This window comes from Anopheles aquasalis, chromosome 2, assembly GCF_943734665.1.
Source record: "Anopheles aquasalis chromosome 2, idAnoAquaMG_Q_19, whole genome shotgun sequence".
Taxonomy (NCBI): Eukaryota; Metazoa; Arthropoda; class Insecta; order Diptera; family Culicidae; genus Anopheles; species Anopheles aquasalis.
In genome coordinates, this window is record NC_064877.1 from 7677501 (window position 1) to 7689863 (window position 12363).

Here is a 12363-nt window from a genome sequence, read left to right on the forward strand (position 1 = left end):
ATCATTATCCTCGCAAGCGATCCGCGAAATCGAACAGGAAGTATCGCGATCTAGCGCGTCAAAACGTGACTCCTCCGTGGGACGAGAGTGAGACATCCCATCTGGTTAATGCTCCCAAGCTTCACGGTGATTGAATATTAGCAGCCGCCGCCGGACATTAGTGGCCACGATCGTGGAAGGACCGAAACACGTCGAACCTAATGACCGGATCGGGGCGCAATCGCAGGTTGATACGCCTGTTGGTCTGTTATTTGAGTTGTCGATGATCTATCGCGCTACAAATTAGTGGTCCATTGGCCGGGCAGCACGATTAGACCTTTGCTACCCCCCCCCCCCCCCCCCCCCCCGAGAGAGTGTACTTTGTTGTTTTGCTGCCGGCTTCTGCCGGAATTTGCTAACGTCACGTCAGGATAATCCGGTTCAGGTCCCGGTCGCCAGCCCTCGAGGATTGCTTTCGCTAGCTAGACGGCTAGAGGCTCGTTAGCTCGTTCGTATTTGCGTTGCAGTGGCGTTGCAAAAAAAAAAGAGGCTTCATTAATGGACCCATAAATCACCGGCATCCGGTGCATAGGTGAAGCTGGAAGTGGCCAGATTGTTTCACGTAGCGCTCGGTCTCGATGTGACGCGGCAGGCCGGCAATTAAACAGCCATCGGTTACGCTGTCAAAGTGTTTAGTGCTGGGTGAAAACGAGTTAATTAGAGCTTCACTGCGTGGCAGGGTGGGAGTCAAGCGTTACGATCGATCATTTGATCGTCGGTGCGTAAAGCGCCCCTCCTTGGACAATGCCGACCGATGTACGCATCAGATTCGCCCAACAGCTCCTAATGTATGTTTTCGAATAGAAAACAAAACGTGCGGCTGGCATGCGGCGGATCCACTTGGGGCCCTGCTCTTGAGCACTTGAAATCGGCTGACCATGGGCGGTCAAGGGGCCGGCCGGCCAGCCAGCCAGCTAACCATTTGCGTACGCGTACCGCTCGATCGGAATGGCGAGAAATTGAAGGGAAAAGATCAAGGCCATGCCGGACGCCGGCGCTTCACAACCACCGCAGTGCCAGTGCGGTCCAGCCTGTGGCCCAGAAAGCGTGCAGGTCATTCCGGAGCGGAGCCCAAAATGCGTCGCACCCGGGCTGTGTGTTGCAAACGATAAATGTCATGCCCTTGCCTGGCCGTGGTGGAGCTGTTTGGGTGACGGACGGACGCTGGACGCTCTCGGACGATCAATCAAAAGCGGCGAATCCGAACCGGCTTGGCAAGTTGGTACACGTGAGCGCAAAGCAATCGAAGGTGCCCATCATCGGCTTCGCCCCTGTGTGCTGCCGGGAGTTGGAAAGTAATTACCCGGAGCATATGATTTACACTCGCCTAGCGGCGGCTTCTCCCGTGTCCCGTGTGAGTCGACGGATTTCATTTGCATTCGAACGACATTCGACGTTGGCGGAGCGTTGCTGTGATCGTCAACGATTGGAAGCTGAGCCAGTGGGCCCTCCCCCCCCCCGGTGGTGATGACGATTTTGAAATTCAAATTCATCCTTTCGTGTCCAACGCTAATGGTACGGTGGATCCATTAGGAAGGAAGTGATGTTTGTGACTCATTCCAGTGTGTTTGCATCTTTGAAATTCAATTTCCATGTCGATCCTTCATCCGCTTGTTTAGCGTTCGTGGAATGGTGCGAACATGCCAGGCAGGAGGCGTGGAGTACAAGGGGAGGAATTAGAATACTGTCAATCCTCATTACCTTAGGTGGTGGCTAATTGATTGATTCGGGTTCAAAAACGGCTCATTTTTGACGATTTTTTGTAACGAAAACCATTCGACTTAATTTTTTCTAGTGAATGTCATACTAAACTACAACTTTTTAAGAATATTTAGTTCATTTTTGGGGAAGATTTATTTAGCACTAAATTGAAGAAGGCGCGTTTCCGAAAAGGTAGTTCTTCTGGTACACATCGTAGCCCAGTGCCGAGTCATTTGAAATATATAAATTAATAATCCTTCAAAAGATTATAAATTTATCTAGTTAGCCCTGCCGAAATTTTGTTGATTTTCCAGTTTTTCAATTTTTGGCAGATTTTCAGAGTCAAAAAAGTGGTTGCACTATGATCAAACCGGGTTCGTTGCTTCGGGCAAGTCTTTTGATTCGTAGCAAAAACGGTGCTCGCCATAACTGCGTGATGGGTCTTCCGGAAAATACAAATCAATATTCTTTTCATAGATTAAAGCAGGTAGCCCCGTGGAGCACATTTTCTTTAAACCAACCAGCGATGGCGCACCCAGCGATCCGGCAAATTGGAACTCAATTTTGCACCGGATTTCCACCTCACAGCCTACTTCACTCGATATTGTTTCAAAACATTGGTTGGCAACACAGCTCCAATGTCCACTGCGTTGAATTCGATATTCTTGCTCTAATTTGATCACATTTGCCTACTGTGGCAATTTCTACAGTGATCACAAAATCAGTTTCTAATTTATTACTTCCTTCAGACCAAAGGGCGATTGGTTTTGATTTGAATAAAAACTACGGCGAGTACATCAAGAACTATTTGTGGTAAATAGAAAAGTATCTGTTTTTAGTTGAGTCATTTCATAGACAGAAAAAAATGCCTGCAATCAGAAGATCAAGTAAAGGAGTGCGCAGTCGAAATTCAAAAAGACTGGCCCTCTGAGCCAGGCAACCAGACCTCTGAGCAGTGGAATCAAGCATGTTTTCAGCATCAATTGCGTATGTCTGAAAATCGAAATCAAGATCTCAAGAACAACGAGAAAGGATTAATGATAGCGAAAGACGAATGTTGCATTAAAAACTATATATCCAAAATCTTCAATATAGGCCTCAAGAGTCGAATGGCAGAACGAAGTTTGCCGGGAACACTAGTTGTACAATAAAACGAAATGAGGAAAAGAAGAATAACCGATATCGGTAACAGCGAGTAGAGCAAAAAACTAGTTTCCACTGGGCAACAACCAGATCTTTTAGAGAGGGAGATTTCGGACTTTCGTTCGATGTTGCCGTTTGCACGGAAACGTGAAAGGAAACCTTGAAAGCGACATGTTAACGGGGTACCGCTGAATTGCTGCGAGTATAGAAAAACGAGGAAATAAACCGAACAGGAATGTCGGGTGAATAAACTGGGAAATCGGCAGGTGATTCGCACGCCAGCCAGCCAGCCAGCCAATCTTGGTATCAGATTCTGCTGCGTCAGGGCACGTGGAGGATTCTTTTCTGTTCGTTGATTGTTCTAGGCATTCAGTTTTGCCTTTCCTTGTTGTGTGGCTTTCAGAAATAGCGTAGGTGAACGACTTGGTTGATTGCATGCCTCAGAGCGGTAACACTTAAACACATCCGAACTCGATCTAGCCAACTGCAGTCAAGCCACTCCGCGACAAACGACTTTCGTTACACTTCATTAGCCGTAAGACAACGGGCCAAGCACTTTTGGCTCTTGACAAGAAGTGCGACAGTGCACGCAGCCAACCACCACCAACAACCGCTGGCTCCTTTGATCTACCCTCAGAGTACGAAAAGTGGCTTCAAGTGCGCCACTCCGCAAGGCTACCAGCGAGGAGCGTAAGAGCGTGGCGCTCCTTACACTAGAGCCCTCCTCCTGACCCTGCCTCCTGCCTCCTATCGTGAAGCTATCGTTTACAGGCGTGTGGAAATCATAATTGAAAGTGGCGGCTCCATCCAAGACGGGGAGGCGCCTACTGCACTGCGGTCCGTTGTGTTTGAATTAGAGAGGGCGCTTAGGCCGCATTTATGATCCGCGTTTTTTTTTTATCGCTTACCCTTAGGTGCGCTCGCGCTTCCGTTGCTGCATAATTTGCCTGGTTGTGGCCCTCGGGGCCCCTTGGAGCATATGAGAGCATGCGGCATTGTTGGTTTTTTTACTTCTTGGGGGTTTTCGCTAATGTTCTGGTAAACACACAACCTGCTCGTGTCTTGTACCGCCGGTGCCTGATTTGTGTATTGCTTCAGCAGGATCAGCGAGTGTACGTGTTTGCTGACGTTGTTGTTGTTGTTGGGGGCTGTTGCCGGGGTCAGCGGACGAAGTACAAGAAGGAGTGCATTGCGTGGTGATAGCGCAGTTGTTGAGCGAGTTCAATTATTCGTGCCACGCTTAATCACCTCGATAGTGCAACTCAGCAACGTGTGCAAGCGCCGTGATGACATCCCTGAGCCTCTGATCGAGTCTGATGCAGATGCAATGGTCAACGATGCGCGCGCGCGCGCGCTCGCATGCATTATGCACGCCATCAGGGTTAGTGTACCACGAGCGAGAAAAGAAAGAAAGACCGGTGACCTTGGAATGGAATGACAAACGTATGGTCGCTCCGCCTCCGAGAGGTACTCCTTGACCCTGCGATCCCTGCGGTGGTCCTGCGAAGAGAAGAAGCAGAGACCAGAGATGGTATGCCAATGTCACGCTCTGGGATTTCACGTCCCCGCCTCCCGTTGCGTGCCGGAAGACGGTGACGGTGGCGACATCTCACCATACACCGTATCGAGAATGATCGATCGAGGGTACGATCTTGGTCTAATAGATTCCTAGAACGTCACCAGTCTGTCCCGCCCCATTAGCCACGAATCGATGCATCATCTGCGTCATCATCTTCATGATGATCAGCATCTGGTGATAAAAATGGCAGGAATCTTCTCGATTTCCGAGGGGCGTACGACGAAAGGCGATGGACGCAATTAACCATCATTACCATAAGATCGCATCGCAGTGTCATGTTAGGGCCCCGGGCGTTCGACGTCAATTGTAAACTTTCCATCTCGTCCGTATCACTCTTCCTCGTCGTCTGTTCTCTCGCTTGCTCTCTCTCTCTCTCATTATTGAATGAAGGGTCAATCGGGGGCCCACCTCACCTCACCGGGGGTTCATCGAGCTCATCTTCTAGATGTAATAGCAACAGTAGCGATCGCCACCGCGGCCTGCGCCAGCTGCACCAGAGACATTGCATAACTCACTCACTGACTCGGCCACCCCGGCCAATCCCCCTTTTTGCGACGTTACGCTGCACTTAGGATGTCCATTGTTTCCGGCTAAGGGGCGTTTGATTACAGAGTAAGCGATCGGGAGAGGAAGGGCACCACCATCTCGACACCAAACGACAGCAAACCGTCGCTGCTACTGGACCCCTACCCCAGACGCCAATTAAAGTGGAGAACTTTCCCGAGCCTGACCTGAACCGTGCAAGTAGTTCACGAGGAACTGCTGCTGCCGAGGGCAGTCACTAAACGGCCAACAGTTTACCGGCACCGTGCGTGCATGGGTGCTAATTATCCTTTTTTCGCCGCAAGGTTTGTTGACGATCTAGCGACACCTTTGTGGGTCCCTTTGAGGAATCTGCTGACTCAGATATCGCCAGTAGGGCAGCGAGTTATGTCGGCGCAGTATATGGAGCATGTTGCTCGTTCGATCTGTAGTAGCCAATGCGTTGGACGTGTTTAGAAGGATACCGGGTTCAAATGTTGTGCGGGCGCGCGCGCGCATGTGACCTTTCCCGGCTGCATCGTAAGTCACGCGGGACAATGGACCCGTTGGCCATCGATAAAGACTCGTTTTCAATCCGAGAAAGTCTCCAGCTGCTTTCCTGTTGAAGTTGTTTTGTTGTAAATCTAATGTCTACTCCATTCGAAGCGACTCCGCGCAGTCATCCGGATCGTCATCGAATGCGACAGGCTACAGCGCTATCGATTTAGCGACCAGCGTAAAATTAGTTATTCTCCAGCGCAACGCATCGTGATGCGTGTTCGCCATTCGCCAACCAGCAGCACCAGCAAAAGTCCAGCCAATGAGTCCGGTGATAAACTAATGACAGCTCGAGGTGTCTACTAGTTGTTGCTGGAGCGCTCCGCTCGGCTGACTGATCGTGAGGCATATAATTCAGGTATTCTTACGATGCACGGCGGTCGGCAATAATTGAACGGTATCAATACCGTGGCCAGCCGAGCGCCCAAGTTTCCCCTGCACACCACAATACGCAAAACGTTAATCTCACTGCGCCGCACGTGCACCGTTCCTACGTCGCCAGGTCCAGTGTTTGTGTTTACGTATGCGACGCGAAATGCGGAAATCACTCCGAACCCGTCCGGACGCATATTGCTCAACAACAGATTGCTGGACGTTGGATGCTGTGAGGACGGGGGCTTCTGGCCGTTCGTTCGCTTGTCGTAGGGGACGCCTAATTTTGTGCTTGACTGCGACGCCACGGGTGTCTCAGCGTCCACCGAGAACCCACGGCACCAGAACGGTATGTCGTGAGACGCACCCAGCGCGCACCTCACTGTCGTCTTGGTCTGGTCGCAGAAATGGCAAATGAATTTCGGACCGGACGGACGGGCAGGCCACTCGTGGTGGCGATAAGACGCAGAGCTCAAAAAGAGAGACAGAGAGAGAGAGCATGTTGATGCTGAGGATCGAAGGCGTGCGCGCGCGCGCGCGAGCGATGGGTTTACACTTGTTGCCCTTCGGTTGGTTGGTTGGCCGTGCATGGGGATTGCAACATAAAACCTCTTCTCGCCGATTCGCCACTAGTGCGCGCACCATGCGGTGAGGAAGGAGTTGCCTGACACCAGATCGAGCGAGCGAGCGAACGAGCAAGTAAACGATCAACCACCATCACGGGGCCCGATCGACGATCGAAATCGTTTTGCCATGTCCGATCGATCGGTCTCTTTCGCTGGCTACCGCTGTCCGGTCCAGCCCGGTCCAGTGATCGCCTGGCCTGGCCAAGAATCTGCACGAGCCCTTCCGCAGCGCCCAACACGTTTGTCTGCTGACCAAAGCTGACCCTGGTGTGCTGCCCTTCCTCTCGTGGTGCGTGCTGCGAGTGATGCTGCAACATTCAGCCACCACCACCACCAATGCCCTGCCGCTCTTCTCTCGGTTTGAAATTCTAGATTGATGGCAGCGCAATTGATCAGCATCGCGAGCGAGTGCGCGCTCCATCCATCACCGAGCGCAGCATCCGGCGATGAAGCGATGGATGCGGAATGATGAAGATGAAGGGACGCGTGAGGTCTACTTACGGTTCGGGTAACGCGTATGCCGCCCATGCTTCGGTTGGTGGAAGAAGTAGTCGAGAAGCGAAAATTCGGAACGCAACCGCCGCCGGAATGGACCGAGGCTCTCGGATCGGCGTCGCTGCGGAGTGCCGGATCCACTGGTACTGCCTGAATTGCCGCTGCCACCACCACCGCCGCATTCCACATTTCCGCCACCACTGTTGGCGCAACTGGAACCGACCGGACCACCGAATATCGAGTGATACTGGCTTCCGAAGAGGCTGGTAAAGTCGCGCATCCTTACGCCACCGCGTGCGGTTTGGTTGTTTAGCTTTGAACGGCACTCCTCAAATTTGTTGGCTCACTCTAAGTTTGTGGCACTTGTTTTGAACGCCAGAACCTTCGCTTGGTATGTGGTGACACTCTTGGCCGATTAGAACACTAAACAAGTATCCTAGATAGCACTCCGGGACATCTCACAAAACATTTCACTTAACACACTTGGCTGGCATTCCAACCAAAATTCCAGCGGCACTTCCGAACTCACGCCAGGATACTAGTGCCCAAGGACAACGACACCTGCTGCCAGTTACTGGTTCCGCCCACAGGCGCTTGCCACTATTTAGTGCAAAATCGAAGTAGATCAAGTTGAACGAGCTTGATGACCGAGGCGCCAACTGCGCAAAACGCTGCCCAGGATACGTGATCCACGACCGCAGGATTCAATTCTTGAGAACTTAGACGCGAAGTTCTTTTGAGTGTGCACGCGAACGCCCGCAATGAAGTGCGTCGTGATGAGCGTACGGTAGTAGACTGCGAGCGCCACCAGGTACCAGGTTTCTTTGTAGCCTGCGCCCTGAGCCTGAGCCGCCTGAGCCGCACGGTCCGAGAGTCACCGTTGTTGGCCCGTAAGTTGCGTTAAGTAACCGAACCACACTCTGGCAGGCGTTTTGCTGCTGCTCCGCTACTCCACTACCGTCTCACAGTGCATCGCGTCGCAGTGCAAGTGCAGTCGGAGTCGAGATGTGCAGTGCTGGTGGCTGTGTGGTGTGGGGACGGACGACCGGCTCCGGCGGAACTTGCTGGAAGGTTAGGTTTGCCGATGCAGCTCGGCAGAACTTCGGTGCTTCGCTGGTCTGCGGCTGGTGGGGATAAGGATTTTTAACCGAGAGAAAGAGAACAAGACAAAAAAGAGTGGCCAGGGAAGAGAGAGAGAGAGAGAGAGAGAGAGAGAGAGAGAGAGAGAGAGAGAGTGCGCGCGTGAGGTAGATGACGGTCCCGTTTCGTGGTGGGGGAGGGGAGCAGGTAAGCACGCCGAGAAGTGCGAGAAGTTCGTCCCAAGCACACGCGTTTATGGTAGTAGTAGCTCTCTTCCTCACTCTTTCCCGTCCTCCCAGCCTCCCGGCGAAGTACTAGGGTGGCCGTCGCAGCGTCACCACATTGCAAAACCTGTTGATACTGTGTTGGGGGGGTCCACCAGTAGCTTGGACAGCTTCGTCGCCAGTAGCTACCGGCTGGGACATGCGTGCCGATGAAGGTGATGACGACGACAACAACAACAAACAGCGTCATTACATTCAGCTCGACGCGTTGAGAATGAAAGGAATCTGCAAAAATCGAGCCTCTCCCGATGGTTCTCTCAATGAAATTGTCAACAATGAACACAACAATGGATCGGCGAAGGATGTTAAATTGATCAATTTTTAAACGGACGCACAGTGACAGATGGATGTCAGTCTCTCGCCATCGAAAGAAAGGATCGATCGAAGGAGGCTCTGTCTCGGCTGTCTCTCGGAGGTTTGTTCGTGACCGGCTCGCTTGCTTGGACGAGTGACTGACACACGGAAGGTCCCGGGTGAGTGCGGTCGAGCGCGGCGCCCGCTAATGTAATTAGACGAAATTAATAACACTTTCAACGCTTTCAAGGTCATCCAGTGTGCGCTGCGTACGGTGGTGTCTAGCGGTCCGGTGGTTCGGACATTACCGATTCACCCCCCCCCGCACGAGGATCGTAATTAGGGGGTGAGCAGGGCGGTGGGGGTGGACAGTAGGAAGGTAGGAAGGTCGAGGTCAGTTCCGGAAGCTGGTAGACGTCCGAAACACCCCGGATGCCCTTTGCACCGGCCGCTGCCGTACAGTACGGGACTCTGACCTTTTCTTACCTCCACCAACCACCCACCACCCACCACCCACCAGCCACCAGCACCATCTCCTGCATCCTATCCTATGTCGCCGCTGCTCTGTGTCTGTGGCATGCGATGGACGGTGATCGAGTTCTATCAATTGCAAGATGATGGGCCTGGTGGTGATCGAGTCGAGGTGAGCTATGCGAGCACCTAGGTCCGACCGAATGGGGCATTAACCGGACTTGAATCGTCGCCCTAGCACCCCCAGGAGTTGTTGAAGGGGAGGAGTCGCGGGGTGTACGCACTTACACGGACGATTGAGTGCACGGAGCTGCCGGTGCACCAGGGCAGCGGTATGTGGGTTAACGCCGTTCTTGTGCTCCGCTAGACACTAAGGCGGACCCGCGGACAGTGCGCTGGCTCGTTAGCTAATTGCGTGCGTGCGTGCGTGCGTGCGAGTGTGGCGTTGGCGATGCTCCAATGTCAAATCGTCGTTGTTTGTTGTCGCCGTCGAAAGGTGCTTTGTGCCCTGGTTCTGTTACGGATCTAGGTAGGATTCAGCTCCTCGCCAACATTTGATTTAGGTGCGATCGTTATCCGTAGCTTCAAGCGGCATCATCGATTCTGCTTTGTCCGGTGGTGGTGAACCCCCCCCCCCCCCGGGGTGAATCCCTTTCTGTGACACACCAGGCAACGCACTAGCAGAAGTCTCGAATTCTGCGAACGGTGGTGCGTGGAAAACGTAGCAAGCCTTTCGCTAATGCACGTCCCCACGAGCTGCTTTGTTGTTTACGTAAGACAACGAGAACATCGTGAGAACATGGCAACGCGCAAGCGACGCATGAACGTAGAGCGCCAGTGCTCATCGTGACTCAGGGGATTCCCAAAGAATGTCGTCCAACCGGAAAACTGGCGCGCGCTCGCGCTGCTTCCGCCCTATGAGCAGTAGTGGGCCGCTGCGGTGCCGCCCGGAGCTTCGAGAAATGGAAAATCACTCTCGCGAGACCTCATTTGTTACTCATTGACAAATGGCGCCCGACGAGTACTTTTCCATCGAGTTTACGCTTTTTTGGTGAGACATCAGTCCGGTTAGAGAGAGAGAGAGAGCACATGAGAGAGAGAGAGAGAGAGAGAGAGAGAGAGAGAGAGAGAGAGAGAGAGAGAGAGAGAGAGAGAGAGAGAGAGAGAGAGAGCAGCCAATGTACGTCACGAGATGACTAGACTAGTTCTAGAAGTAGCGAACCTCGCCAGATTAATCGTTTCGCTTAGCCTTTCGAAACCTTTAGACCGATCGATCACCGATCTCCTAACGATCATTTGTCGTTGTCGTGCCGTTGCTGCGTGCGTCCCTTCGTTCGCCCAGTTCTGCTTTGTTGATTGCTACCTTGTAATCGAGCTCGGAATCGTGAATGAGTTATCTTCTGATACCGCAGCTGACATCGAGGATCGCGCATTTCCAATGAAATTCTATTCTTCATCAATTAAACCCCTTTACACCCCGTTGCGCCGTCGTCGTCGTTGCTCGACGGTGGAAGGATGAATAACTGTTTATCAAGTAGTGCCGCAGGTGGGCGATGGTGCCGGTGAAACCCTTAGCAAACAACGGTGGAAATGCTATAAAAACTCCTGATCAATCACTGACCGGATGGGAACGGTCTAGCCACTGTGTCTCCACGGAACGTAACGGAAGCGTTGCGTGCCCTTGGCCATTCCGCCTGGTGTCCCCTTAAGCTCCCGTGTTGGAAGGGGAAAGATCAAAAGCTCTCTAGCGTCGGTCTGTGCGTGTGCGTGCGCGAGCGCCTTATTGCTTATCATGCAAGGTCAGTAGGATCCAAGTAATTTTCAAGATCGCGCGCGAGTTGCGATCGTTTCAGGTGTGAAGCTCCACAAAGGCGTTGCGCAGCACCGCGCGCGCGCCGAGCGTGCAAGCTCGATCAAGCTCGAGTAGTAATAATAAAAGCTCGCCACTTGTGATGGAGGCGCGGATTGTGCCGAAGTGATCAACGAGTGATCGTGGTTTCCTTCTCTCTCTCTGGTGCACCGCAGTCAACAAAAGGCAGTGAGACTATTTCACATGATCCAGCACCTACCACAGAGTGTGCGAGCATGGAAGTGAGCTTTCGATAGCGCGATCACGCATCGATCGATACCGTCATTCACCGCTACACACCGCTACACTAATTGCAGGGCAATTTCAAATGCTTATGTACGCGCTTATTGTTTTGTTATTCAGCATAATATAAATGTGCATTACTGAATAGAAGAAGAAAAAAAACACGGTGCATTTGTATCTATTTGGTAGCAGTAGCACCAGTAGGAGAAGTATTTTTAAGTAATACTGATGTTTTTAAAAATGATCTGATGCATTATACCCAGTCTGGAGGAGCTGTTGTATCTTCTCTAGTTTTTAGTTTTCGTATTTGATTCCCTGTTTGAAAAAGAAGAGCTCATTGAAATATCACGATTTTTTAACAATAACTAGAGAAAGCACATAACATTTCATCACCATTGATTTAATTTATTATGTGATAGTAACTATTTAAGAGAAGAAAATAAAAAAATCGGTAATAACACTCCATAATATAATATTGCGCAATCGAAATGGCTTATAGTTCAGAATAATATTCCTCCATATTAACCAATCGATATTTCATATTCATAGTAATTCATCTGAAAAAGAAGTATATTGTCATGATTTTTTCATATAATATAATAATAATTATGTTAATGTTATATATTTACAAAATTTCAATAAGCACATAAAATCACTTGAACTAACATATACAGAAACTTATTAAGATATGGTCGCCCAGCTGCATTAAGAATGAAAAAAAAAGATTTTCTTTTACTTAACGAATGCTGTAATCCTCTAGAATTTGTTTCAATAAATTCATGTTCTAGTAGAATATTTTTTTAAAATATAAACCCTTCAAACGCATTCTCTGCAACAGCACCATTCTTCGAGTAATATTCTCAGAGAACAACGGAGACCATTTCCTGACCAGTTTTGATGTCATTTCCGGCCGTGCCCGATTGCCGACGATCACGCATCACGGCGATATGGCGATAGTGGCGCGACCGCGATAGTGTCTCTGTGACGATTGCGACAACCGTTGCAATCCATCCGTTCCTATCCCAACACGGCAAATGGACACCCACCACCCTTCCCCCCCCCCCCCCGGGGGCGTCCCGACACACTGTGTGTGCCCATCGATTTAAC

General features: G+C 51.1%; 1 protein-coding gene across 1 annotated transcript in view; it reads right to left on the bottom strand.

Annotated features, from left to right (window-relative positions):
* Nucleotides 1-7943, bottom strand: part of LOC126571048 (scavenger receptor class B member 1) — a 12226-nt gene extending 4283 nt beyond the window's left edge. Inside the window, exon 1 of the mRNA XM_050229271.1 lies at nt 7042-7943. Within this exon, the coding sequence (XP_050085228.1) occupies nt 7042-7315 (274 nt within the window). The 5' untranslated portion in view covers nt 7316-7943. The remainder of the gene's footprint in view (nt 1-7041) is intronic.
* Nucleotides 7944-12363: the final 4420 nt, after the last annotated feature.